General features: G+C 30.6%; 1 protein-coding gene across 1 annotated transcript; it reads right to left on the reverse strand.

Moving 5' to 3' along the window:
- Positions 1-3,774: 3,774 nt before the first annotated feature.
- LOC129956705 (uncharacterized) lies at positions 3,775-20,730 on the reverse strand. Its single transcript, XM_056068637.1, has 9 exons — positions 20,614-20,730; positions 20,119-20,322; positions 16,937-17,159; positions 14,503-14,737; positions 12,856-12,979; positions 10,530-10,715; positions 9,125-9,140; positions 6,521-6,767; positions 3,775-4,268 (listed from the first exon to the last, which is right to left on the reverse strand). Exons 1-9 carry the CDS (start codon positions 20,728-20,730, stop codon positions 3,914-3,916), a joined length of 1,707 nt encoding a protein of 568 aa, XP_055924612.1. The 3' UTR covers positions 3,775-3,913.
- Between the last annotated feature and the right edge of the window lie 6,370 nt (positions 20,731-27,100).

The following is a 27,100-nucleotide window of genomic DNA, read 5'->3' on the forward strand; positions in this document are numbered from 1 at the left end:
TTTTTAAATAGTTTAAGCAGACTTTCTAACAAGAAAATAAAGATAGATAAGAATTCGGAATTAATTTTAAACGTATAGCAAATTATAATAAAAAAGACTCAGAATTCTAGAAGAACACCAAAAGCAATAATAAAAATCTGCAGTTGCGGATATTTTTTTCGTTTGCTTTTATGTCCCTAATTGCGTATTAATAAAAATATAATACATTCCTAGTTACATATTAATAAAAGAATAATGAAGCGAGAAAATAGTGAAATTAAAGTTCCGTTTTTAATACAAATCATTAATAGTAAAGTAAATTTCAGGAAAGCAAGCAAATTTGTTTACTTAATTCTAAGAAGAATTATTAAAAGTTTTAAATTCATATTTAAAATACTATTAACAAGAAAGAAAAAAACTAAATTTTACATTGTTTTAGATTAGAAATAAGGCTACATTTCTAAAAGACAAGAAATAGCAGAGTAGATGCCTTTTTTTAAGAATATTAGGGGATCTCATAGAAAACATTTCATAAGAAAATTAACAGAAAGGCGTAAAATTTCTAAAATAACAGGAATTTTATATCAATCAAAATTGAAACTCAAAAATATCTTTCTAAAAGATGGAGCAAGTTAGTAAGACCAAGTTACATAAAATATTTAATTAATTATAATAATTAATTAATTTAGCCATCATTATATACCGCGAACCAGCTGGACGCCAAAGGCGGCTAATAGATAATAATAGAGAGGCACAGATATAAAAATGTTAATATCAGAATCTTGTAAAAAATTGCAATATTACTAACAAATTAAAATTGCTATAATACGAATGAATTTCTCATCTCTTAATACAGAACATTTCCAAAAACATAATATTGTTTACGTTGATTTTATATTGTTTGCAGATATGCAAACTTTGTTAGTTATTTAATCACACGTAACTACACAGAGTACCTATACAGCGACCCTCGGGGGGGCACCTCGAAATGAGGATGAGATGCTTCCGGCATGGTGGTTGGATCTCGCCACCCTGGAGGGTACACTAATAGGTGGGGGATCTGGCTCCTCCCATCGATGACGGGACGTACTTCCTTCGGGGAGGGTTGTACCGTGGCCGGTGACGGCCCTTAGGACTCAACCACAGTTCCCGCCAATTGCTGTTGCGGCGGTCCGGGCATTCAGTTTTATGGTTTAAATCCGTGTGCCTTAGGGCGGGTCGGAGAGTTAGATGGTTGACTTTACCTACGTAGCATACCTACACAGGTTTAGAATTGTTATTTAATCACACTTTTCCTTGATAAGGAACAATTTTATATATTGTTCCGAAAGTATGTTTTTAAATCCAGAGTCTAAATACGCTTTATATTTATTCACAATAGTTTCTGTAAATCTCTTCAAATAAAAACGCTTGTCTTGTTAACACCATTTTCTTTTCGTGCATATTTTGGGCCATTTTAAGTTGACTATCACAGATTAGAACACCTCTCTCGATACTAGCATTGGGTGCCACGTCTCGAACACAGAACACCGTTCTTCCATTGTACGTTAAAATACAAAACAAATGAACAAAAATTTCTCACGCGACGGAAACGCCATCTATAGGCGTGAACCCGAAACAGTTTCAATTTAAAAAAATTGTAACAGTTCCTAATTATAATTAAAACCATAGTAAAAAATTTTTCTTCGGCAGACTGGTAGGAAAATTAAATAATTTTTCATCTAAATTATATAATTTATCTTTAGACTAAAACATTGAAATATTGCATACGGAAGCGACCGTTGAAAATCATTTTATCGATATTGCATAATCCAGCATTTATAGAAAAATAAATATTTATCTAGATCTATATTGTCACATTTAAATAAATAAATAAAATGAAATCTACAATCGCAAATTTCAAGTTATCATATAAGAACATTATTATTTTTAAGTCATTATTTGTCTCAATTAATTTAAGTCACTAACCAGTTTAAATCGATTTGAAACAATCAAACAATCACAAGACTTCTATATTGATCTTTATCTCTCTATCTCTTATATATATATATATATATATATATATATATATATATATATATATATTAAAGCTTTTTCAATTCCTACTATTAGTTGACACTCTCCCTATATATATTTATTTATATAATTTATATATCTTGTTCAGATTTTTAATCGTCAATAAAATACTTTTTATTCATCCACTCAAGTTCAAATACATTTTTTTAAACTTATAATGGATGACACTTGATGTTAATACAGTTTTTTCAAATATTTATTCATTAATTAAATTTAATTAATTTTCAATACTTTAAATAGAGTTTTAGTTGTTTAGTTGTCTATTTCTATTCCGAAAGAAGTTTCTCTTTTCCTATCTGGCAACATTTTATTTCCGATTCAATTGACGCGCATATCAAAAAATAAATATTTTGAATTTTGTATTGCTAGATATTAGTGCGAGTTCGCAAATTGTACAGACTAAGTCTGTGGCAAAGGATACCGACGTGCTCTGATTGGTTTAAGCCTTGGCAAAACATTGCCAAAAAGATGCCAAACTGAAATATATTTTTATAAAAATAAATAAAATTGTGAATTTATCCCCTCCACTACTTTTTACGGTTTACATGTAATATTAATCTGGAACACATATACAGCAGAAAAGATCCAATCCTGAAACCTAAATTCAGGAAATATAAAAATTACAATTAATTAAAAATATTTTTTATATGTGTTTCTTCTTAATATTATTTTGATATAACTAAAAAAATGAGCTACGAAATCACATATTCCGTTTAAGCTTACATATTTATACGTTTTGGGCATTAAGTAATCATCTCCCCATATGTAGTTGATGGGAAAGTAACAACAACGTTCAGCAACAAGTTTCAATGACTGCATAAATTATCTAATAAAGGCACGAAAATCATAGAAAAATAAGAATTATTTAATTGCTGCATCATACGTTTAGTAATTACTTTCATATAGTTTTTATACTTCTGTGCATAAACAACATTAGTTACTTTTATTACTGGTATTATTAGTAATATTTATTATTAATTAGTATTAGTAGTATTACTAGTAATATTTAGAGAAAACAATTATATTAATAAAAATTAGATCGTGTTGATATTCACTCGTATCTTCCATAAAACTAATGAAAGGTACGAGGTTTGAGCCAAATAAGCGAAAACTACACTATTATGAGTGCAAAACATTGCCAAAAACCAATTGCTTAAACCAATCAGAGCACGTCGGTATCCTTTGCCATAGACTTAGTCTGTACAATTTGCGAACTCGCGATATTAATGTTTCAATTTCGTGTCTTTTCATACTTATTTGTAAATGAATTATTATTACTTACATCAAATTAAAAATATTTTCGTGTATTCGGAGGATTCATTGAAATTAATAGATTTAAAAAAAGGATGATACCACCAAAATAGTTAGCGATGATTTCTATATAAATGATCTGTTATCTTATTCGAATTGCGTAAATACTGGGATCCGCAGATTTGCTAGTATAAGTTATTTATATTAATTGTAATTATTTAATAAAAAGTAACTAAAATAAAATAAAAAAATTTGTTGACCTAAGTAGGAATTGACTTTAATTTTTTTTATATTACTTGTTCTGATTAAGAAACTCCATAGCTAAGAAAAAGATATATATATTTGTCAAATATACATTTTTATTTTTGGCATCAACTATTAATCTATATTTTAATGCAAACATAAAATATTTGAAAACAAAACATAAATACTTCATTAGATATTTCAAATTTCTATTACAGCATCATTCGTTATTAGATAATTCACATGGATTACATGATTTGTACAATTAAAACATCAACAAAAATAAATAAATAAACAAGAGCAACAACAAAACTAAAAACTATCTATCTATCAAAAAATATCTTATTGATTATATAACACCCTTTTATATGGTACAGACGACACATGGTACTGCTTTATCATCTGCATAAGGTCCGCATGGTAATCCACCACACTCTATTTTCACTTCCTGGATTTTGAAGACATCAGTCCCTTTTGTGGTACCAAATGTAATGTTTCCAACTGCTTCCTGCATGTTCTTGTCTACACACACGTACTCTCCTTTAGCATCGTCGATTCCAGGGGCCATCAACAATCCTTCGTATTCTTTGGTCCACTTCTTCGGACACTTGGTGTCGCCCGGTTTGATCAGGGTTGCGGTGCGATGGGGTGATCGACATACCGAACAAGCTATGTGTTTGAAATCCATAGATGAGAATCGTTCTATTGCTCCCATGTACCTGGGATGAGAGGATTAAAAATAGAATTAAGAAAATAAATAGATTAAGAGTTCACACTTGATTGTTTTTCTGTCAGAAACAGTATTCTGTTATGAAAAATTAATATTCTTTGCAAAAATATTTACAAATTACTAAATAAACAAATACATAATTCTAAAGTTCATGAGGGTTTTTCAGTTCTCATTCTACACTCTTTTTCGAAGTAGTAAACGAAACAGGTGGTTTATTTTCAGCGTCAAGTTTTTCAAGATCTCGAGCAATGGGCAGAAAAACTTTTGTGTTTGGGCACATCCGAAATCTCAATCGCTTACTTCACAGCAATGAGCACTCCGAAAGCAATGGAACTAAAGAAGAGCACAATCAGTTAATTACTTTGTATCAATTTCATCCACTCAAGGATATTGCTTATTTGATTAAAAGAAGAAGATGGTATGTTTATAGGATGGAGTGGATAGACTGACAAGGGGAAACATAGTTGATTATACCAGTGAAAATAATATTAGAGAATGCTAAGGAAGTAAGAAGTCAGCCATCTAACTCTCCGACCCGCCACGAAGACGCACGGATTTAAACCATAAAAACTGTATGACCGGATCGCCGCAACAGCAACATTGGCGGGAACTGTGGTTGAGTCCTAAGGGCCATCACCGGCCACGGTACAACCCTCCCCGAAGAAAGTACGTCCCGTCATCGATTGGAGGAGTCAGATCCCCCACCTATTAGTGTACCCTCCAGGGTGGCGAGATCCAACCACCATGCCGGAAACATCTCATCCTCATTTCGAGGTGCCCCCCGGGGGTTTAAGGAAGTAAGAAGAAAAAACTATGTAGAACAGTTAATTTCGTCAGAGAAATGGATATTAAAGACTACAAAGGAAAAATAAATACAAATATGAAGAATAACAATCAAAATTTCTGATCATGTGAAAGAAGTGTATTTTAGAGAATACCAAGAACGAATAGATATTAGCATGAAGAAAACATGCTATGTTACTGTATTAACAGACATTAGTATCATTAGAATTATTGTTTTAGTATTAGTATCATTAGAATTATTGTTTTAGTATTAGTATCATTAGAATTATTGTTTTAGTATTAGTATCATTAGAATTATTGTTTTAGTAAGTATTATTTCCTTTCATCCCTTCAGTGAATCGATAAACTGAGAACCAGGCCTGCTTGGGAACTAAACAATGGGGGTTCCACGTTAGGCTGACCACCTAACCAGGACATATGCCTCGCACCCCAGGGTCCTCTGTCAAGAAAGCAGATATAGGCACTGTAGGCCTTGGCCCACTTTGGGCTGTCGTGCCACTGAGTTTAGTTTAGTTTTAAGTATTATTTCTGTTAGAAATATTTTATTAGTATATATTAAAACTATAATATGCAATTATTAGTACAATTAGAATTATTGTATTAATAAGCATTAGTACTATTAGAAATATTGTATTAGTATAATTAAAATTATATTATGCAATTATTAGCACAATTAGAATTATTGTATTAATAAGCATTAGTTCTATTAGATTTATTGCAATAATAGGTATTAGTACTATAATTATTGTATTATGCAGTTATTAGTACAATAAGAAATTTTGTATTAATAAGTATTAGCACTATTGGTATTATTGTAATAATCGGTATCAATATTATTGTATCATGCAGTTATTAGTATAATTAGAAATATTGTATTAATAAGCATTAGCACTATTAGATTTATTGTATTGTGCAGTTATTTGCACAATTAGAAATATTGTATTAAAAGATATCAGCACTATGAAAATTATTGTACAAGTAAGTATTAGTATGATTAGAATTACTGTATAAGTAAATATTAGTATAATTAGAATTACTGTATAAGTAAGTATTAGTAGGATTAGAATTACTGTATAAGTAAGTATTGGTATGATTAGAATTACTGTATAAGTAAGTATTGGTATGATTAGAATTACTGTATAAGTAAGTATTGGTATGATTAGAATTACTGTATAAGTAAGTATTAGTAGGATTAGAATTACTGTATAAGTAAGTATTGGTAAGATTAGAATTACTGTATAAGTAAGTATTGGTATGATTAGAATTACTGTATAAGTAAGTATTGGTATGATTAGAATTACTGTATAAGTAAGTATTGGTATGATTAGAATTACTGTATAAGTAAGTATTGGTATGATTAGAATTACTGTATAAGTAAGTATTATACAAACATAATTATTAAATAATTATGAAAGAAAGAGAATGAAAGTTTTTTACTTCAGTGGACTAACAAGGAGGTTCTCATAATACTGCTCTTCATCTTCAGGATCAAATCCTGGTAGATAGTTTGAGGGGTCAGGAATTTCCGGATTGAAAGGAGCGCAAAGTAGGTTGTCGGACCCTCCATTCTGAATAGTCTGAGATGACGTAATCACCCCTGAGAAAGCTGTCTCGGCATCTGGACCTTCGCACTTGGACCTTCCCCAGTGATGATACTGAGCACCGCCTATTCTTGGCTTTAGTTCTGTTTGAGAAATACAGTAAGATAAAAAAAATAATATATATATATATCTTCGAAAACTGGTAATGGAAAACTCAATAAATGTCAAAATGTAAAATTTAAGGGCAATGAAAAATGTTTTAGGTCAGTCTCACTCCTTAGTACATTTTCCAAATCTTTCATTCTGATTGGCTGCTAAAATAATAATGGACGAGCGAGTAATCATGGCATTTATTATATATTAAAAATCCCTCATCGCGGTTCTACTGACACCTGTGAGATCACGCATTGCCTTTTTTTAACAAAATATATTGGGATACTTATGCATTTCAAGAGTAGAAGTAGAACGGGCAATAAGTGCTGAAATACAAATTTTACAGAAGATTGTGAAATGCTTTAGGCCAATTTTGGCACTTGCTACATTATTTATTTGTCTTGGTCAACTGATAAAACAATAATGGACGAGCGAGTAATCATGGCATTTATTATATATTAAAAATCCCTCATCGCGGTTCTATTGACACTTGTGAGATCACGCATTGCCTTTTTTTAACAAAATATATTGGGATACATATGCATTTCAAGAGTAGAAGTAGAACGGGCAATAATTGCTGAAATACAAATTTTACAGAAGATTGTGAAATGTTTTAGGCCAATTTTGGCACTTGCTACATTATTTATTTGTCTTGGTCAACTGATAAAACAATAATGGACGAGCGAGTAATCATGGCATTTATTATATATTAAAAATCCCTCATCGCGGTTCTATTGACACTTGTGAGATCACGCATTGCCTTTTTTTAACAAAATATATTGGGATACATATGCATTTCAAGAGTAGAAGTAGAACGGGCAATAAGTGCTGAAATACAAATTTTACAGAAGATTGTGAAATGTTTTAGGCCAATTTTGGCACTTGCTACATTATTTATTTGTCTTGGTCAACTGATAAAACAATAATGGACGAGCGAGTAATCATGGCATTTATTATATATTAAAAATCCCTCATCGCGGTTCTATTGACACTTGTGAGATCACGCATTGCCTTTTTTTAACAAAATATATTGGGATACATATGCATTTCAAGAGTAGAAGTAGAACGGGCAATAAGTGCTGAAATACAAATTTTACAGAAGATTGTGAAATGTTTTAGGCCAATTTTGGCACTTGCTACATTATTTATTTGTCTTGGTCAACTGATAAAACAATAATGGACGAGCGAGTAATCATGGCATTTATTATATATTAAAAATCCCTCATCGCGGTTCTACTGACACCTGTGAGATCACGCATTGCCTTTTTTTAACAAAATATATTGGGATACATATGCATTTCAAGAGTAGAAGTAGAACGGGCAATAAGTGCTGAAATACAAATTTTACAGAAGATTGTGAAATGTTTTAGGCCAATTTTGGCACTTGCTACATTATTTATTTGTCTTGGTCAACTGATAAAACAATAATGGACGAGTGAGTAATCATGGCATTTATATTCATTCACCAGATCATTCATCGCGATTCTTTTGGCATGAATGGAGATCCCATGATGATTATATACAAATAAAAATGAGAAATGGAATTTGCCAAAATATAAATTTTCCAATACTATCAAAGTTTCTATGTAAATTCAACTAGTTATCATCATTTGTTCTTAGATATTGTTCCCTTTTAATTTTGAAATTATTTTCTTAAAACGTTAAATATAGTTGTAAGGGATGCGACTTCGATGAATGGAGATTCCCTGCAAAGTTAATCGTATCTTTTCTTTCCTTCTTTCTCTTCAATTTTGTGCTCATCCGACTGGTTAGATAATGTTATAGGCACCAAGGACACAGGATGACGTTATATTATGTTCACACGTTGACACTAGATTTCTATTGAGATTTCCATAATAAACTAGCATGGGAATTTTGCATCGCCGGCATATGTGCACTATGTATGTTCACAATTCTTTCTGCATTCAAAGCGTGCGAGCACTTTTTGGGGATTTTAATCCTCTCAGTGTAGTTTTTGATGCTATGTTCCATCACAATTTTTGTTCCTCTCAATGCCTACTAGCAACCCTCGGAGTTTGTCAATTGATTTACAGAACACCCTGCATAATTGAGTTTCTGTAAACTGCGTGATATAACACTCGTTAAGCACAGAATGCAATGGCTAATGCATAACAATATTCAGAGAAACGTTCCAAGATTAAAACATTATCAGATTATGATATTTCGATTCAAAACTTCGAATTTTTTTATTGCCATGATAAAATTTTGCGCCATGTTGAATTTATGTGTTTAGCATCGGGCATTTTGAGTAACGTAGCAATTAATATACATGTAAGCGAAAACAATTATATTTGGATTTAAAAGAAAGAAAAAAAAAATGTCTTACCTGGAGCCTCTCTGTACTGAAAAGAAAAAGAAAATTTCAAGTCATATTTTTTGAAAAAAAAAGTCATTCTATGAATAAAATGTTCATGTTTAGGGTAATATGCACGTTTTCTATTTAAAAGATATCTAAGCTTTTCTTCAGCGAGCTCTTTTAAATAATTTAAGAGTTACCAAACTTATCCTCCACTCTTAAAAATATTAAATTTTATTCTATCTTCCCTAAGACTCAATATCTAATAAATACGCACGTCAGAATAGTTTAATCGAATTTCTGTTACTTTATTCTACTTTTTGGAAATTGGAATTAGATATATTCTTACAGAATACTTATTAACATTTTACAATCTCATTTACATGTTTATATTAATGTTGCAGGTTTGAGTTACTTCCACTCAGATGACAAAATGGGAGAGTTAGTTGGATGATCGTTAATGGCTGACGGAATTCTTATTTAATTTCCATTCAGGGTATAAAGAGGACCATCATTCGTGCTTTCTCGACTACTTGAGTAAAGCGGAAGTAACAACTTTGCGATTCTGATTAGGACTAGTTATTACAGTAATGGAGGGAAAATTATCAAAATTGGATGAATATACAATAGAATACATTTAGAATTCGAGACATATATTTCAAATATTTAAGGAGGAAATTATTGTGACTATCGGAGGATTAAACAAATATTACCCTCAAAAATTTTAAAAAATTAGCATCGATTCTTTACTGTTTATATAAAATTGATTAAGTCCGTCCATTTTCCTTCCCTGGGGCACCTCATACATAAGAATGGGATGCTTCGGTACGGGATTGATTCTCTCTACCGAGGCGGGGACAGAAATCATGTATGGCTACCTCCTACCAATTTTGGGACATACCACCTACCGGAGGGGTTGTGCTATTACCTAATGCTGATCCCTAAAATTTACCCATATTTCCTGTGCTATCGGGATATTCCAATCATTCGAAATACCCCGTGTGCCTTTGGGCAGTTCGGAGAAGCCATTTTTGATTTTTTACTATTCTTCCATTCTAAAATAATCGAGCAAGTATAAGAAGAAAGCATCTGTCATACGCTTTTCACTGCAAGTCTATTGACTCATAAATTTGAATATAACATTATTCATAACTTGATTATACTATCTAATAATTACAACATGCATATAAAAAATTAAAAAGCTCTATCTTCTATAAAGCTATATCTCCAAATTTGGAGCTAAATTTCTTTTTAGTAGTAGTCACTCACTAAAATACTTTATATTTTTCAATACATTGATTAACCATGTTTAAAAAAATCTTTTTTTTTTTTTTTAATTCTTATCTAACATTCTTAATTGATATTCTTCAAATATGACGCTATTAAGAAATGAATAATATTTTTAATTTGCTCAACATTGTTATCAATTTCTTACTATTTCTTGCTTCATCTGCTTGAATTTTCTGAGGTATTTTTGTGGCATCGAATACCCTCCGTCCTTATAAGCATTGATGGCATCAGTTATGGGTTGTGTGGATGCTCCCACGGACGTATCAAGTTCTGTTATGGATTTCAGATAAATCCCATACAGGTTGTCCATTTTGTCAGTGAAATCTTCAATCTAAAATAAAATTCATTAATTAGAAAAGGAAATTTACAGTTACTATATCAGGAAAAATCAAAATAAAAGGTTATAAAGAAACAAATGTATCGCTTGTTTCATTTGAATAAGGTGAGATTCGAGTGCCACAGGTATTTTGTTAAGTAACAATCACATGACAAAGAATAATTCTACGTACCATTTAACTGCGTTCCGAAATTTTTGTACTATAGAATGCAATAAAGTTTATTTCATTTTATTCTGTATAACAACCAGCGAAATTTTCTATGATGCTCTTTAACTCTCTTATTACTGAAAGAACCCAAACGCCCGTTCAATGAAGCTATAGCGAGTGTCCGGGACGCTAGGATATAACTACGAAGGTTTTTTTCCTTTCGAAAGGCTTCAAAACGTCTTTCGTTAAGTGTGTACTTTGTTCATCAGAGATGCTCGCCTAGATGGATTTGGAGGACAGGGAGATATTTTATGAGAAACTCAAAGGAGCATACATTTGCCTATTAACCATAAGCTAAGTTAATTCTTCTTTTGGACACTAACCCTTTAAGAACACAACTGAAATTCCGGTTTTTGAGGGAAGATGCTAGGAAACTAATCTTATCATGGAAAGAGAAACTCTCAAATCTTCTAATATTCTGAGGAGTTTGAATTCGAATTACCTTAGGAAAGAGAGGGTTAATTAGTTATTCCCTCCTAACCTCGCATAAAAATTGTGGATATAGGAACTTACAATTATTAGGATTTTTATATTCAGAGTTAAGCAATAAGCGTGCTTTGTGCTTCGCAGAATAGCGAAAAGAACTAAGGACCCATTTTAAAATCCTTTTTTTTTCTACCAATTGGAACCAAAATTGATAGTTTTGATAAAGGAAGACACATCATGTTTTATCTATTTAAACCCTAACAGTTTTGGAGTTATTGTGTTTACATTTTGTTTACGTACAAACCGACAAATGAATAAATTCTTTTTGGATTTATTTCAAAATTTGATAAATATTTGCTATTTATCTTGTACTAGCAGTACCCACACAATTTTGTCCGTGGTATAACATCCAAAGAGGAAAATTGACTTTAACTTAAGTCTAGCCACCACCCGATATGACATGATATGTCACGCAATATCAAGCAAACATAAAAATATATTTAGAAATCATCAAAGATGACTACAAAATAATTTTTTATAGCACACATTCAGAAATATTTCAACTGTTAGAAAGGTAAAAATATGATATGTTCGTAGACAAAACAATTCACTAAAAATATACAACAGAAAAGCAGTTTTAAAATTTAAAAATATACAAATAAATCATTTTATCCACTGTTCCACACTTGTTTATCAACTCTATATAATCTGATATGAAAATGAAATTCAGCTTGCTTCATAATATTTCTTTGTAGCCATATTGGATGTTTTTCTTCCTGGAGCCAAGAGAAACAGATTTTGTTTGGATGTAACTCTAGAAAGTGTCACATAAAGTTGTCCATGAGAAAAACATGCTCCACTTAAGTCAGTTCTAGCAGTGTGAAATGTTTGTAATCGCAATTATAAAACTCTTTTTTTTTTATTTTGATATTATTTCAATACACTAAAACCTTCCCCAATAAATGCCTACAAAATGGTACAAATATCTCCAATATCAATTAATTTTTAGGGCATAATGAGTTTTGAATCGCTGTTTAAAATCAGACGTAAACGAAGAAATGTATCGCATATGCATACCACAGCTCTTGTTATTTGCGCATGCGCAGTTTGAGGTTTTCGCACCTGCGCGGATAAGTGCAAAGCACATATACTGCTGTTTTACGCATGCGCGAATTGTAGTAGGAAAATAATTAAAATCGCAAATATAAAACTCCTTTATTTTATTTTGATATGACTTCAATACACGAAAACCTTTCCCAATAAATGCAATACAAAATGGCACAAATATCTCCAATATCAAAAAATAAAATTTAAATGTGATTATATTTTAAGACATTGGGAAACATGCTCTCAGATTTCAAATAATATTTATTGATAACAAATGCAGGAATAAACAAGCAGATAATGCCAAATAATGTCGAACTAATCGCTGAAAAAATATCGCCCAATTGATCGCCATAAAAACTCTTTGGATATTGATCCAGATATTTTTTTACATACCTTCTGTTTAACTTGGCGAGGTACATCCGGAGGAAAACCGGAAACAAAAATGGAGATGGCTTTTCGTGTTGCAAGGATATCGTCCAGCTGATAATCCATTTCTTCTAGTTGCTCTCCAATGGCGCTTTAGGAAATAAAAAAGCAAACAAAATCTCATTTATTTGTTAGAGAATCTTTCCACCCTTCTAATTGTCGAAGGAATCACCTAGAATTTCTAGACTGTGTTGAATTTTGATATACTCTGACGAAACTAAGATACAAGGTTTGCAAATTTCATAGCATTAATTATGTTATTACGAATTTGTAATATTCCTTTCCTGCGTGGTTAGTTTTATTGTAAGGAACTGAGATTTACAAATAAAAATATTCTGAAAGAAAGTTAGGTCAACGACCAATGATCTTAGCCACCATTTGGCGATTTTGAGGACAAAATTGGAAGGCTTTGTCTTTATTAAAAAACAAGATATGGCTTCTTTCTAAGAATTGCTATGCTTTATATTAAGAGAAGGTGCACACGCAGAGAGTGGTAGTTTTGTGAATCGACAGCAATGTAATTATGAATTTGTAATATTGCTTCTCTGCGCGATTAGTCTCATTGTAAGGAACAGAGAATTACAAATATTGTTTTGGGTTCTGAGTGGATGCCGGGACAACGACCAATGCTCTTAGCCACCATTTGGCGACTTTGGAGGGAGAAAAAAACGAAAGTTCTAGAATCCAGGCAAATTTTAGTTTTATCTTTATTAAAAGCCAAGATACAGTTTCTTTCCAGAAGCTTTTATGCTCTGTCACGTAAGTAAGGAGGAGGTGCACAGACCTGTGAAATCTGTGTTGATCTCCATAGAGTTTCTTTTAATCGCTTTGTGCAGTTGCAATTGTTTAGTAATGATTAGTTATTTTATGTATTACAGATTTCTGCATGTATTGTTTTTGTGTATTCTTGAGCTTTGTGTGTATGTGTGTGTTTTCATACTTATAGAATAAATCATCTTTTTTCGTGATCGAATTTGTTTGAGTTTTCATCATACACCAACTAAGCCGATTTTTTGCAAAAGTATAATGACACGTGATATAGAATCAAATTCAATTTGAAAGCCTTCAATTTATGGGAGGGGGGACAGCCAAGCTGTGGTTAGAACCACTTGTAGAATCTACCCTATTAAGTGAATTCAGTACTTAGGTTTAGTGGTTGCCTCGCCTCAGATCATCTGAATTTCCTCTTCTTGATTCTTTTGTTTATGACAACTTCAAAGCCATTGTTTATGAAATGGCAATGAATTCTGACATATTCTTGGTGGCACAAGTTATTATTGCTGTTGCTATTATCCTCAACAAGTCTGTAAATTTGAAAATGGTCCAAAATCCATATGACATGAATGTCATGCTTGTATCTGTCCTCAATACAAACATCTTCTGAGATTCTTGTAACCGTTTATTGCACTCTTAATTGGATAATGAAGCGATTTGCTGTCCATTTTGTATTATGCCTTAATCACTTCAAGAGCAGAGTTTCCAACTATACTTTTCTACGTGTTCCATCGATGTTCTCAGCTTCTCGTCAAAGTTTGCGTATGAAGTTCTGTGATACCCTGCATGCCAAGGGAGCTGAAAAGCATCAAAGAAACGAAAATCTGTAATAGTACTCACCCATTCTCCAGATATTCTTTGTAATCAGATTGCAGCGATTTCAGGGGAAAGAGTTCCATTCTCAGAGGGTTGCCCAGCCCGTTGTTGATTTTCCTAACATGGTTTGGGAACTCCCTCACCAAATCCAAAAGACCCTGTGTTGTGTAACTGACACCTTCAAGCGGAACCGTTGCGCAATAATTGATTTCCAAAGACGAACTATCTTGTGTTTCGTTTCTCAACTTTTCCAGCTTTGCTGTGAAGAAACACATGTTTTTGAAGTGTATATGTCCATATCATACGAGTGGAATATGCATTGATTATAATTTATAATGAGAACAATAAAATTATTGATCGACCAAAAGATATAGATGTGTATTCTAAGCTTTTTTTACTATAACCTCCAATACTTTCAACGCTGCTCAGAACTGAGGAATTGCTACTTATAAATTTGCAAAGATTATTTAAATTATAATGAATGAAAAAAATATTTATATATTTAAAACAGCCAGGAACAAAAGAACTAGATACTGATTTCATAACTTTTTGTTTTATATGAAAACTTATGATCTCTAAATACTTCAGCAATTTTCACTTATTCCTTGTTTCCCTCCATTTCAGTGAGATACAAAATAAGGCTTACACATAACCTCCATGTCGACAGGGGAACCGATTTTGCCAATTTGTTTCACCGACATATTTAAAATAGTTCAGAAAACAAAAGAACAAGTTCCCAACCCTAATCACAAATCCCGATTTGGTCATATTTCATAAGGAATGTCATTAATGGGCCTTTGTCCCTTTCCCACACCCCATTTATATATTCTGAATAAGAAAAAAAAAACGTGATAGCCCCCTTCCAAACCAGTGAACCGATTTCGGCATTTTTTTAATTCATATAAATGTTATGATACCTAGATGCGCGTTAATTTTTAATTACCTTTCCCCTCTCACGGGCACTCCACTTTCAGTTGATCTAGAAGAATGACAAAATCAACAATCTAAGCAACTGGTTCGAATTCGAAAATTAATTTCTTCATCATGCAAGCATAGTTAAGCAGGTAGAATATTATGTTTATTATGCAAGTATAATTTAAATTAGAACTTTTTTTAGTAGTGATAAATTGTTTAAAAAAATAGCATGACTAAATGAATACAATTCATTTGAGAGATGAACATACGATCGACGAAAGAAATAAATAATTGTCTATTTCTTTAAAATTAATTCATTAACGACATTAATACCTATTATAAGCGTAATAAATACATTGATTAAAAAAACTCAATTCTTTCTTTTTTTTATTTACTTTCTCATGTATCAAGTATATAGACAGACAGGGGCCACGATAGCCTGGTTGGAAGGGCGTTGGATTCGCGTCTCTTGGGTTGTGAGTTCGAACCGAAACGGTCGAAGACTCTCTGTGTGCGTGGTAGCTGACGCGCGCATAAATCTGTCGTGGTCACAAAGTCCTCTATGTCGAGAATAACACCACTGAGGGTACTGGATCAGGGGGTGATCGTTCTCTGATTCGGGTCTAAATTATGATCTGTGAATGAAGTGCATAAGTGAAGTCCGCCCCGTAAAACGGATTGTGACATGTTTGCAGCTAAGGCGCCCTCTTCGCCCAAGATGGCGCTACTGGGAAAACAAGAGACGCACTCTTGGCTTAAAATCACTGACTTCTGAAGTCAGTGGGCTTATCTACGACAAGTGCTATTAGAAACAACAACTGTAACCGACAAAAAGAAATCGAACTCCATGTTTTGACAAATACTCCACTTCAAACTACATCGAGTTCGAAAAATATATTTTTGGAACAATGTCTCTCTGGGAACATCATTACTCTAAATTCTTTTGAACTAGACGGGTGAAATGTAATATACTATCTTTACGCAAAATTTGTCGTTCCTATAAAATTTTCAACGAAATCCATTAAGACGAAGTCTTTTTGTATAGTGATCCAAATGCAAGTGAACAGAATAATTAAAAAACTTTAAAAATAAATCAGGTTAAGCACTAAACACAAATTCGTATAAAATTTCAAACCAAACTTGCCAAGTATTGAAAGTCTGTTGGTCTGTACTTAATATGTAGACATATGCAATAGTTCAATAACGGAATAATTTAGGTAAATGAAATTTGGCTCAGTTTTAGTAAATTTTAAGTTCTGAAACAATTTTAATACTTTTATGTTTCAGTGTGAATTCATATTAAATCTTGAACCAAATTTGGCAAAGAGTTGGTCCTGTTGTGACTACAATTGTAGTTCTGTGCCATATTTTGGTTTTGATCAGTTGGGGAAAAAAAAGGTCTAAAATATATATTTGATATTTTGGTACTTTTGCATAAACCCGCATGCCAAAATGAATGGGAGATAACACCATTGTTAGAAAGTTTGAGGGAAAGTTTTCGGAAAATCACGCCCAAAAGTGTCCTTTCAAATTGATACTTTACCTTGTATTGAACCCTCGAATGCTCCGCCTTTGGTAGTGATGCCAGCATTGAGGGCACCTTTGATTCGTTCCATATCGAACTTATTTTGAGCTTTGACGTCAATTGAGGCTATTAAATCTCCACCCATTGTTATACTTCTAACATAATGGGTCCCGAGAAATTCTTCGTTGAACTGAGGCCAGTCGTCAAGTGGTTTGATATGAGATGGGATCGTCAGTGTCACCTGGAAATAAATAATAAACAGTTAACCATCCGCTTTATGACAGATGTTTAATCGATGTTAAATACCTCAATGGTCAAATGGAAAAGACATAGTATGACATGACGCACAGAATGTAAATTTGGTCAATCATGATCATTTAACGCCACACAAATCCGACTGCTGGAAGTCAAAATCGATCATCAATGTGAGAAACCGTTTAAAGATGGCGTGGTGTCAAACGTAAATTTAGAATCCAGCAGGTCACAACTCCCATCACTCCGCGTAGCTTGAAATAGATGCTCAGAGAATATGGATGGAAACGAAAAATCTTGGAGTGGGAAGTGGTAGAGAGAGATTTGTGGTGTAATCTAGAAAGTCAGTCGCTGAGGGGATTATAATAAAGCAGTAGTGGAGTATTCATGAAAGATCAGCTTAGATGAACATATAAAAGTAGAATAGCGTGAGATGTTTTTACTCATTTGGCGTGACAGTAATCAATCTAAGTGGATTTGTTGAAAGTGGAACGATGCGAATGGTTGAATTGATTGATTGAATTTAACTTGATTTTATAATACATTTAGATTTGCAAACGGAAGGAATAATAATCAAAACAGATATAATTAAATGCTAGTTTGTATGTTTGTTAAACAAAACTATAGCTCTTGTTTGATCTTGACGAAATTTGGCCTACGTAACCTTGCAGACAAAATGAGAGTGTCCGTCAAATATTTGATAATTTAAAACATAAATTAATTAGAAATTAAAGACAATTAAAATATAAATTAATTAAAAATTATGCAATTTCTTTTAATGTATGTTCCGAAAATAGCATCTCACAAAAATAATTTCTACATTATCTTAAATCTTAAGAAAAAATTCCTTTTAGTGATGCAAACTTCATTTTTATACAATTTTTTTGATAAATTTTTAAGACTTCATTTCTTACACGATTTGTAACACTTTATATTTTACAATCTTATTAAATAGGGAGTTCGAAAAATAAATTGCAGGAATAAGGAAAGGGAAATAAATTTGAGGGAAATTACATAATAACTCCTTATTGAAACCAAGAACCAAGACAAGGAATAATGTAATGAAAAGAATGGCATGACTTTGGAGCCGGCGTCCTGGCATAGGGATAGCGCGTCTTACCCGTGATCTGGGCGTTCTGGGTTCGAGTCGTGGTTTGGGCATGGTTGTTCTTCCGTTGTTCTATGTGTGAATGTGCCCTCCTATAAAAAGGGGTTGTGCAAGCGAATGATTGATGCGTGAGTAGCAAAGTCGCACTTTAGACTCTAGTTGGCGCTATAAAAAAACAAGAGACGTTCCCCCACCGACTTAAAATCGCTGTCTTCGTATCAGCGGGCTTGTCCATGGCAAATGCCATAAGAAACAACAATATGACTTTGGAACATAAAATTAGTGTTTAAAGATTCTATCCTCTAACTGTACTCTTTAATGGCATTATTAAATATATACTAATCAAAGTATGTAAGTTTTAATAGCGAATTACATGCAGCAGAGATGGTCAGATTGCTGGAGATTCCCCTAAATTGTCCCCTTTAAAAACCCAAATACGAGCCTACTTTCTCTATAAGTCCCCCAGGAAGGCAATCTATCTTAATATAAAGGACACATTTCAGATTCAGGTGTTATATGTAGGTGCTCCAAAATGACATCTTAATATATAAAATTTCACATTTAGCCTTTATCATGAGTTCTTATGTCATGAATTTGATTGAATATGATAGATTATCTAAAGTTTCAACCATCATTTAAAAAAATTAAAGTATCGCTTTTCCAAGTCAAAAATATTCAATCTTGCCAGTATATAGACTAGAGAAAATAGTTGCTACCATTTGTCAGAAACAACGAAAATGTGCATTCATATAAAACATATCAGACTAAGTAAGGCAAAAATATTTAAAGATAAAAAAAATGTTTTGTCTTTAATGTGTTTTTTATTAATAAATTTTTATCTTTAATTTATGTTCAAGAAGTTTTTTCTGCATTCTTGAGGTGCTTAGAAATTTCATATCAATTTATTTATTTCTGATCAAGTCTAAGTTTGCTTTTCGTTTTCATTATTAAAATGTCCAATTGACTGAGCTCGTCTTAAAGTACAATTTTTCTAATTTTCATCTTTCTCAAATGTCAGGTCATCTTCATACTTTAAATCAATATTGCAATGGTCTTTTAAGACTTCCTAAATCATAGTACATTACACCGACTTACTTTAACGTCCATCCAACGCCAGGAAAATAAAAGCTATCAAGTCAAAACTACTGTATTTTGTTTTGATTCTTCGAGAAATGACACAGTTCTCTGGCTTACTCCAACAGGACAAATCATCAGACATCAAGTGAAGATTGTCATGATTAATTTTGCCTTGCTGGACAAAGTTAAAATAAAATGACTTACTAAAATGTCCGTCCAATGGTAAATGGCCATCAAATTGTTTTGATCATTTTCGGCTCTTTGGACTATGGCACAGAACACTAGTTTATTCTAATGCGAGGACATCATCAGACTCAAATGAAGAATTTTATGAAATTTTCGAATCTTCCAACAAAGTTCAAACACAAATGGCTTACTAAAATGCCCCATCAACGGTTAATGACCATCAAACAACTAGTCAAATTTGTTACGGTCTTTTTCATTTCTTTGGATCCTGGCTCTCTACATTGGCTTACTCCAATATTAGAACATCATCAAACATTAGTTGAAAATTACTATCATTTTTAACTCTCTAAACAAAGATAATACAAATAGAATACTATGGTGTCCCACCAACTATGAGGGACCATTATGACAATAAGATATCAGTTTCAACTTTTTACAGTTTTCTAGACAATGATACAATACACTTTTCAAGGAAATTTTGTCTCCCGGTCATTTTGGGTGCATTCTATAAAATTCCTACATTCAGAATGTGTTCCATTCTAAAACGATTATTTGTTATCACAAAAAATATACTCACCGTTTCAAAATGCACTTTGATTAAAATTTGCAGTGTATTATCATATGAAGATATTTTCTTGGCGTAACTGCCTTCTCCATTCACATCTACCAAGCCCGATTTGATTTTGAGCGAGAGTTTACCACTAACGTCGAGAAAATCCTTCACCTGGGATATATCATCTACTAATCGATACTGGGTATCAGTGAAATATTGCTCAATTACCTAAAAAAATAGGAAATACCCAAATTCTGTGATTAAAAGATATATTTTTGATACTGATATATATATACTCAACACATACTAAATTGTCCAAACGAAATGAGAATTGTTATTTATAAATAAAAGTGGTGTCGTGAAAGCTTATAAGCCAGATAACAGCTACAGTACAAAAGTAATTACTTTTGACTTATGATCTTGTTACTCGGCTGCCAACCACAAGGCAAAAGTAATTACTCGTGTCCCGTAGCTGTTATCTGGCTTATAAGCTTTCACCACAGTGGATTTCAAACTCACCGTTGCACTTTCGTTGACATTTGTCGGGAAAATCTGGAGGCCCGGTTTGTCTTTACCCAAATTATAAGTTTGCCCCAGCATCATCGGAAGGACATACATCATCACGGTCGACCCCATTTTTCTGGGAAGGTAAGTATTTCGATATTATACCTGCAAGAAATGTTTGTAAATAGGGAAAAAATGTACTAACAAACAAAATTAAACTGAATCTTCTATTAAATCCTGATAGTTTGATTTGATTAGAGCCAAAAGCACCTTTTCGGCTAATCTTGTCAGTTAAGTTGCATTGGTTTGTCACCACGATGAAGTTCCTTTTTTCTTATCAAATGTCCTCATTTCACAAGCGTCAAAGTATTTGGAATTCGGTTTGATATGTTTTTCATTTAAAAAAAATATAATCTTGAGATTATTTTAAATAATTTACTAAAGAACAAAATAAATAAAATTAGTTTGAAATACCTTATATATTATTAAAAGATAATTTAAATATCCTTTGAGTCAACATATCTAATTCTAATAGGATTGTACCTGCAAGAAATGTATGTAAAATTAAAAAAATGGACTAACAAAAACAAGATTAAACTGACGTCTGTATTAAAGCCTCACCTGTTATTCCTTTAGATCAAAAACCGCTTTTCGGTTAATTTTGTCAGTTACTTTCGTTGCTTTTGTCAACAGGCTGCAGAAGTTCGATATTAATTTTCCTCGTTACCAAATGTATTCATTTTACGTGCTTTAAAGTTTTTGGAATTCGTTTTGACATGTTTTCATTTTTTTAAGAAATGTTATATTTAGATTAATTTAAACGCTTTATTAAAAAACAAAATTATTTTGAAATATCTTGAATATTAATAAAATATATCTTAAATATCTTTTTAGTCAACACATCTTATTGTAAATTAGCAATCCAAAACGTATAAAAGCAAACTTAATTCAAAAACAAAAAAGAGTATAAACTTTACCAAACGATGTTTTAAATCTCGTTATGATTAAAAAATCACAACTGTTATATTAATACCAGTTACATCGTTTTATACTTGAAATTATTGCACTCACAGCTACACACCAACACATTATTTTTAAATTTATCATATTTATAAAAAATGATACTACTAATTTATTAACAATTCAACATTTTATGACCTATTACTATTTTCTTTTCTGACAAAAAAAGAAATCTAAATAATAAAAGAAAAGCCTTATCAGTACTTTTTGATACTCATAAGGCTCTTGTCATTTATACATGTTTGTTTGTATATCACAAGAACATAAAACAAGAAAATGACAATTTTTTTACCAATATTTTCATAAATATAAAGCGCGTAATGGAACAAAGTGAATTCTGTGAAGAAAATTTGGAATTCTAATTAGATTATTTCAACTCTTGATCTCTCTTCATCATAAACATTTTCCAGTTGCCTTTTTAAAAAACATTCTGAGAGCTAACTATTTTCGTCACTTACCGTTTTATTTTTAAAGTTTATAATCCGTGATAAATGTCCCAATGTACTTTTTTCTAAAGTTTGTTCTAGTTGATGCATCCGTTTATTATTAATATAAAATAAATATTTTCTATTAACACTTAGCGAAATTTCTGTAAAACCCCTTTTTATGCTTTCATATTTATGAGCAAAATATGATGTATTTATAAATATAACAAAAGTTACAAATATAAACATATCAAGATATTTTTAATACATAGATAATGTTATTTTCTAAAATATGATTTTAATTAAAATATTATAATGTTTATTATCGTATCGTCTGCAACTGCATTTTTAATCAAAATGATATTTTCAACAGCATCAAATAGTCTGAAATTGAAACATACAATTTCTTTGAAATCAATGAAATCTCATTTTTTTTCTGTTAGTTAGGAAATACTTTTAAATAAATGTTGCAAAATTTATCAAGCACAGAGAGTGATAATCCCGAGGAAACACGAATTAATTTAAAATCTATTATATCTTCACTCAATAAGAAATTTTCTATATATATGCAAAAAAAGTTTTTAGTGAACAAAAAATTGACTTTTTAAATAATTATCATGAAACTTTCTACATGTTTCATAATATTTCTAAAAAAATTCGAATATTCCATATGTGGATTTCTATAGCTTAGAAACTACTTATGAAACTATTACTACTCAGAAACTACTACTTACTACTTAATTCTCACATCTAATTATATAATAACTCAAAATATTAGCGTTATTCAAAATAAAATTTTCATATTTTTTTTTATTTAGAAAAGCTTATAGTTTATTTAATTGCTCCAAAAGCTGCATTAAAATCTAGCTTTTACTTCAATGAGAGTGAACAAACATCTAAATATGCCTCGTATGCAAATAATTTAGAATCTTATTAATGCTAGCATTCGATGAAATACCAGTGCGTCCATAAACAAATCTTTCTAATGTAACTTTTAATGCAAAAATTTATTTTGTATATATAAAAAATATATATATAATGCACAAAATCTTTTCTCTGTATTTCCATTTTTAATAAATAAACTTAAAGCAACTATTTTTAAGACCAATGTTGCCGAAAATAATAAGGAGAATAAAACAGAAATAACAAAAAAAAAATAGAGAAAGCTATCAAATTTTATATCTCAACACTGCCTTGTAAAAGAGCATTATAAACTTCCTAATAAAGGAGAAATATAAAAAATAATAATTTTTTTATTTTTTAAAATTTGAATTAATAAAAGTCAGAGAATAAATTTGTAGATATAAAGTTGATATCGTTGAAAATAAATATATATCGTCTGCTTTTAAACTGTTCTTTTGTTGTTCTTCAAGAATTCTGCTAATACGTTCTGGAAACAATTCTTATGTATTCTAATTCTCCAACAATAAGAATTATTAATAAAAATTGTAAAAATTATTGCTAAAATTAATTCTGAAAAATTTGTAAAAATGAAAGACACAAATTATACGGAAATAAAACTTATGTCATGAAATGCAATTTTTTTTTTTTTTTTTTACTATCGTCTGAAGATAGTTTTTGTAGGATATCATGTTTTATATTTAATTAACCAAAATTTCGAGATGACAGGTGTATGTTTTAATCTAATTAAATAAACTGTAGAATTCATCCAAAAATATTTCCTGAAATTATTCAAAAACAATATAAGAAAAAATATCAAAAAGTAAAGGTAGAGTAAATGTTGTTCAGCAATCATTGTCGCCTAGCAACGGGATAACTATATTTTTCTCATTGAATGAAATAATGATTTGATTTCAATTGGATTGTTACAAATTTTGCTTAAAATAAATTTTAAAGAATTTTCTTAAAATTAGAGGGAAATCTTACTGCATTAAATTAATATCATTAAAAAATATTTTATAGCTCTTAAGGTTGCTAAAAATAACTTTTTTGCAAAAAATATTTCAGATGCTATTGATGAGAAACGACAAAAGTAATCCTATTTTTTCCATTTAATTAAATTCCCGAAGAAGAAACTTTTTGCAAAGCCTTTTAATTTTTTTCTGTTTTTTAGTCTGTAATTTATAAGGTATTATTATAAATATAAAGGAGCCTTGCAATTATATTTTTCAAATTCTCTGCAAGATGGAATCAAAATTTGATTAATTCCAATCAATTAACTAAAAATTAGCTTTGAAAACATTACATTTGTACATTGGGATAGGAAAAAAAATACACCACTGTAAAAGTGTTCAGGTTTTTAGCACATTAAGAGGAAAATGAATTACAATATAAATACGGGAAAACTTTTATTAAACAAAAATGTGCTAAGAGTGATAAATTTTTTTATTATTTTTAGAAACATGGAGTATTTTTAATAAGCTTATTTTATAATAAACTTAATAAATTAAAATTTACTATAATATGTAACGTCAAAAATTGAAAAGAAAAAGCAAATTATAATAAATATAAGACTATATTTATGCTCAGGAATTTTTTTTCACTTACTCTTATCGATATCAAAAGTTAACACATACCTTTTAATTCTACTTTTCCTAAACGATTCTATATTCTTTAATTCAAAATATTGTTGGAGGAAAATATCCATTCCGCCCATATTTATCAGATTCTAAAACTTGATTGAGCAGTTTTTCTTTAAAAATGCTGATATTTGTATGTTAAATGCTGATTTAGAGAACAGAAATCCTTTTTTACTACATCAATGTAGAAATTTATCAACAAATGACAACAGGTGTTTCTTTCCACTTGTTCAAACGCAAAAGTTATATGTCGTGCAGGTCTCACATATTATCAGTCTGCATTTCGTTTTTATCAGAAATTATTTATTCTGATTTCAGCAAGCATTTTGATGAGTATAATTGTCTGAGGTCTGAATTTTTTTTTCCCTGCCTGTGATAATTTTTTTTTTTTTTTTTTTTTTTTTTTTTTTTTACAAAATGAAACACCAGGTGTAGCTTAGAACAAAAATATGCTCAATACTAAACTGCATAACTACAAACTAATAGTCTGTAGAGAACAGATATGCAACTAAAGGACATTAACTTTGATATAGAAATTGTTATAATAATAAACTTATTTACTAATATACTATTTTTTTACGTTTCATTACTTCTGCACGATACTGGGTGTCTAATCTAACCGAGGCCAATAATTAATTTTTAAATCCTTAGAGATAAATACAGACATCCAATTAAAAATGTTATAAATGATATAAAAATAGTATATTATATTATATAAATAATAAATGCACTGGTGAAAATAATAAATGCATTGGCCCATTAATCGTATTTCAGCAAGCATTATAATGAGTATAATTGTCTGAGGTCTGAAATTTCTTTTTTTTTCCCCTGCCTGTGATATTTTTTTTTTTTTTTTACAAAATGAAACACCAGGTGTAGCTTAGAACAAAAATATGCTCAATACTAAACTGCATAACTACAAACTAATAGTCTGTAGAGAACAGATATGCAACTAAAGGACATTAACTTTGATATAGAAATTGTTATAATAATAAACTTATTTACTAATATACTATTTTTTTACGTTTCATTACTTCTGCACGATACTGGGTGTCTAATCTAACCGAGGCCAATAATTAATTTTTAAATCCTTAGAGATAAATACAGAAATCCAATTAAAAATGTTATAAATGATATAAAAATAGTATATTATATTGTATAAATAATAAATGCACTGTTGAAAATAATAAATGCATTGGCCCATTAATCGTATTTCAGCAAGCATTTTGATGAGTATAATTGTCTGAGGTCTGAAATTTCTTTTTTTTTCCCCTGCCTGTGATATTTTTTTTTTTTTTTTACAAAATGAAACACCAGGTGTAGCTTAGAACAAAAATATGCTCAATACTAAACTGCATAACTACAAACTAATAGTCTGTAGAGAACAGATATGCAACTAAAGGACATTAACTTTGATATAGAAATTGTTATAATAATAAACTTATTTACTAAGATACTATTTTTTACGTTTAATTACTTCTGCACGATACTTACTGGGTGTCTAATCTAACCGAGGTCAATAATTAATTTTTAAATCCTTAGAGATAAATACAGAAATCCAATTAAAAATGTTATAAATGATATAAAAATAGTATATTATATTGTATAAATAATAAATGCACTGTTGAAAATAATAAATGCATTGATCCATTAATCGTATTTCAGCAAGCATTTTGATGAGTATAATTGTCTAAAGTCTGAAATTTCTTTTTTTTTTTTCCCTGCCTGTGATATTTTTTTTTTTTTTACAAAATGAAACACCAGGTATAGCTTAGAACAAAAATATGCTCAATACTAAACTGCATGACTACAAACTAATAGTCTGTAGAGAACAGATATGCAACTAAACGACATTAACTTTGATATAGAAATTGTTATAATAATAAACTTATTTACTAATATATTATTTTTTTACGTTTCATTACTTCTGCACGATACTGGGTGTCTAATCTAACCGAGGCCAATAATTAATTTTTAAATCCTTAGAGATAAATACAGACATCCAATTAAAAATGTTATAAATGATATAAAATTAGTATATTATATTGTATAAATAATAAATGCACTGGTGAAAATAATAAATGCATTGGCCCATTAATCTTATTTAGTAAAATATTCTTAAACAATCCAGTGGGCATCATACGAATGATAATGTTGAGAAGTATTTCGTTTTTATATATTTTTACCACCGAACGCTCAAAATCATGCTTTTGGCTATGTTTTTTCTGTTCCTTTTGATAAACTTTTAATCCATGTTTGAAATTCGAGGCATTTATACAACTCTGCAAATCTGTAATTTGAGTCTAACCAATATTGGACCGCCGTCTTATTTATAAGACAACTGAATTAAATGTGAATAAAAAATAGAAGAAATCAAAATCCACATAAAACCTGTCTTAAATTATTATGAGTAAATAAAATTTAATAAATTACTGTGAAAAAAAATGGAACTAGAAAAAAAATCAACTTAGAAAATTGCTTTTAAACTTACTTTAAAAAAATATTGTAGTTTTAACC

This window comes from Argiope bruennichi, chromosome 11, assembly GCF_947563725.1.
Source record: "Argiope bruennichi chromosome 11, qqArgBrue1.1, whole genome shotgun sequence".
Classification (NCBI taxonomy): Eukaryota; Metazoa; Arthropoda; class Arachnida; order Araneae; family Araneidae; genus Argiope; species Argiope bruennichi.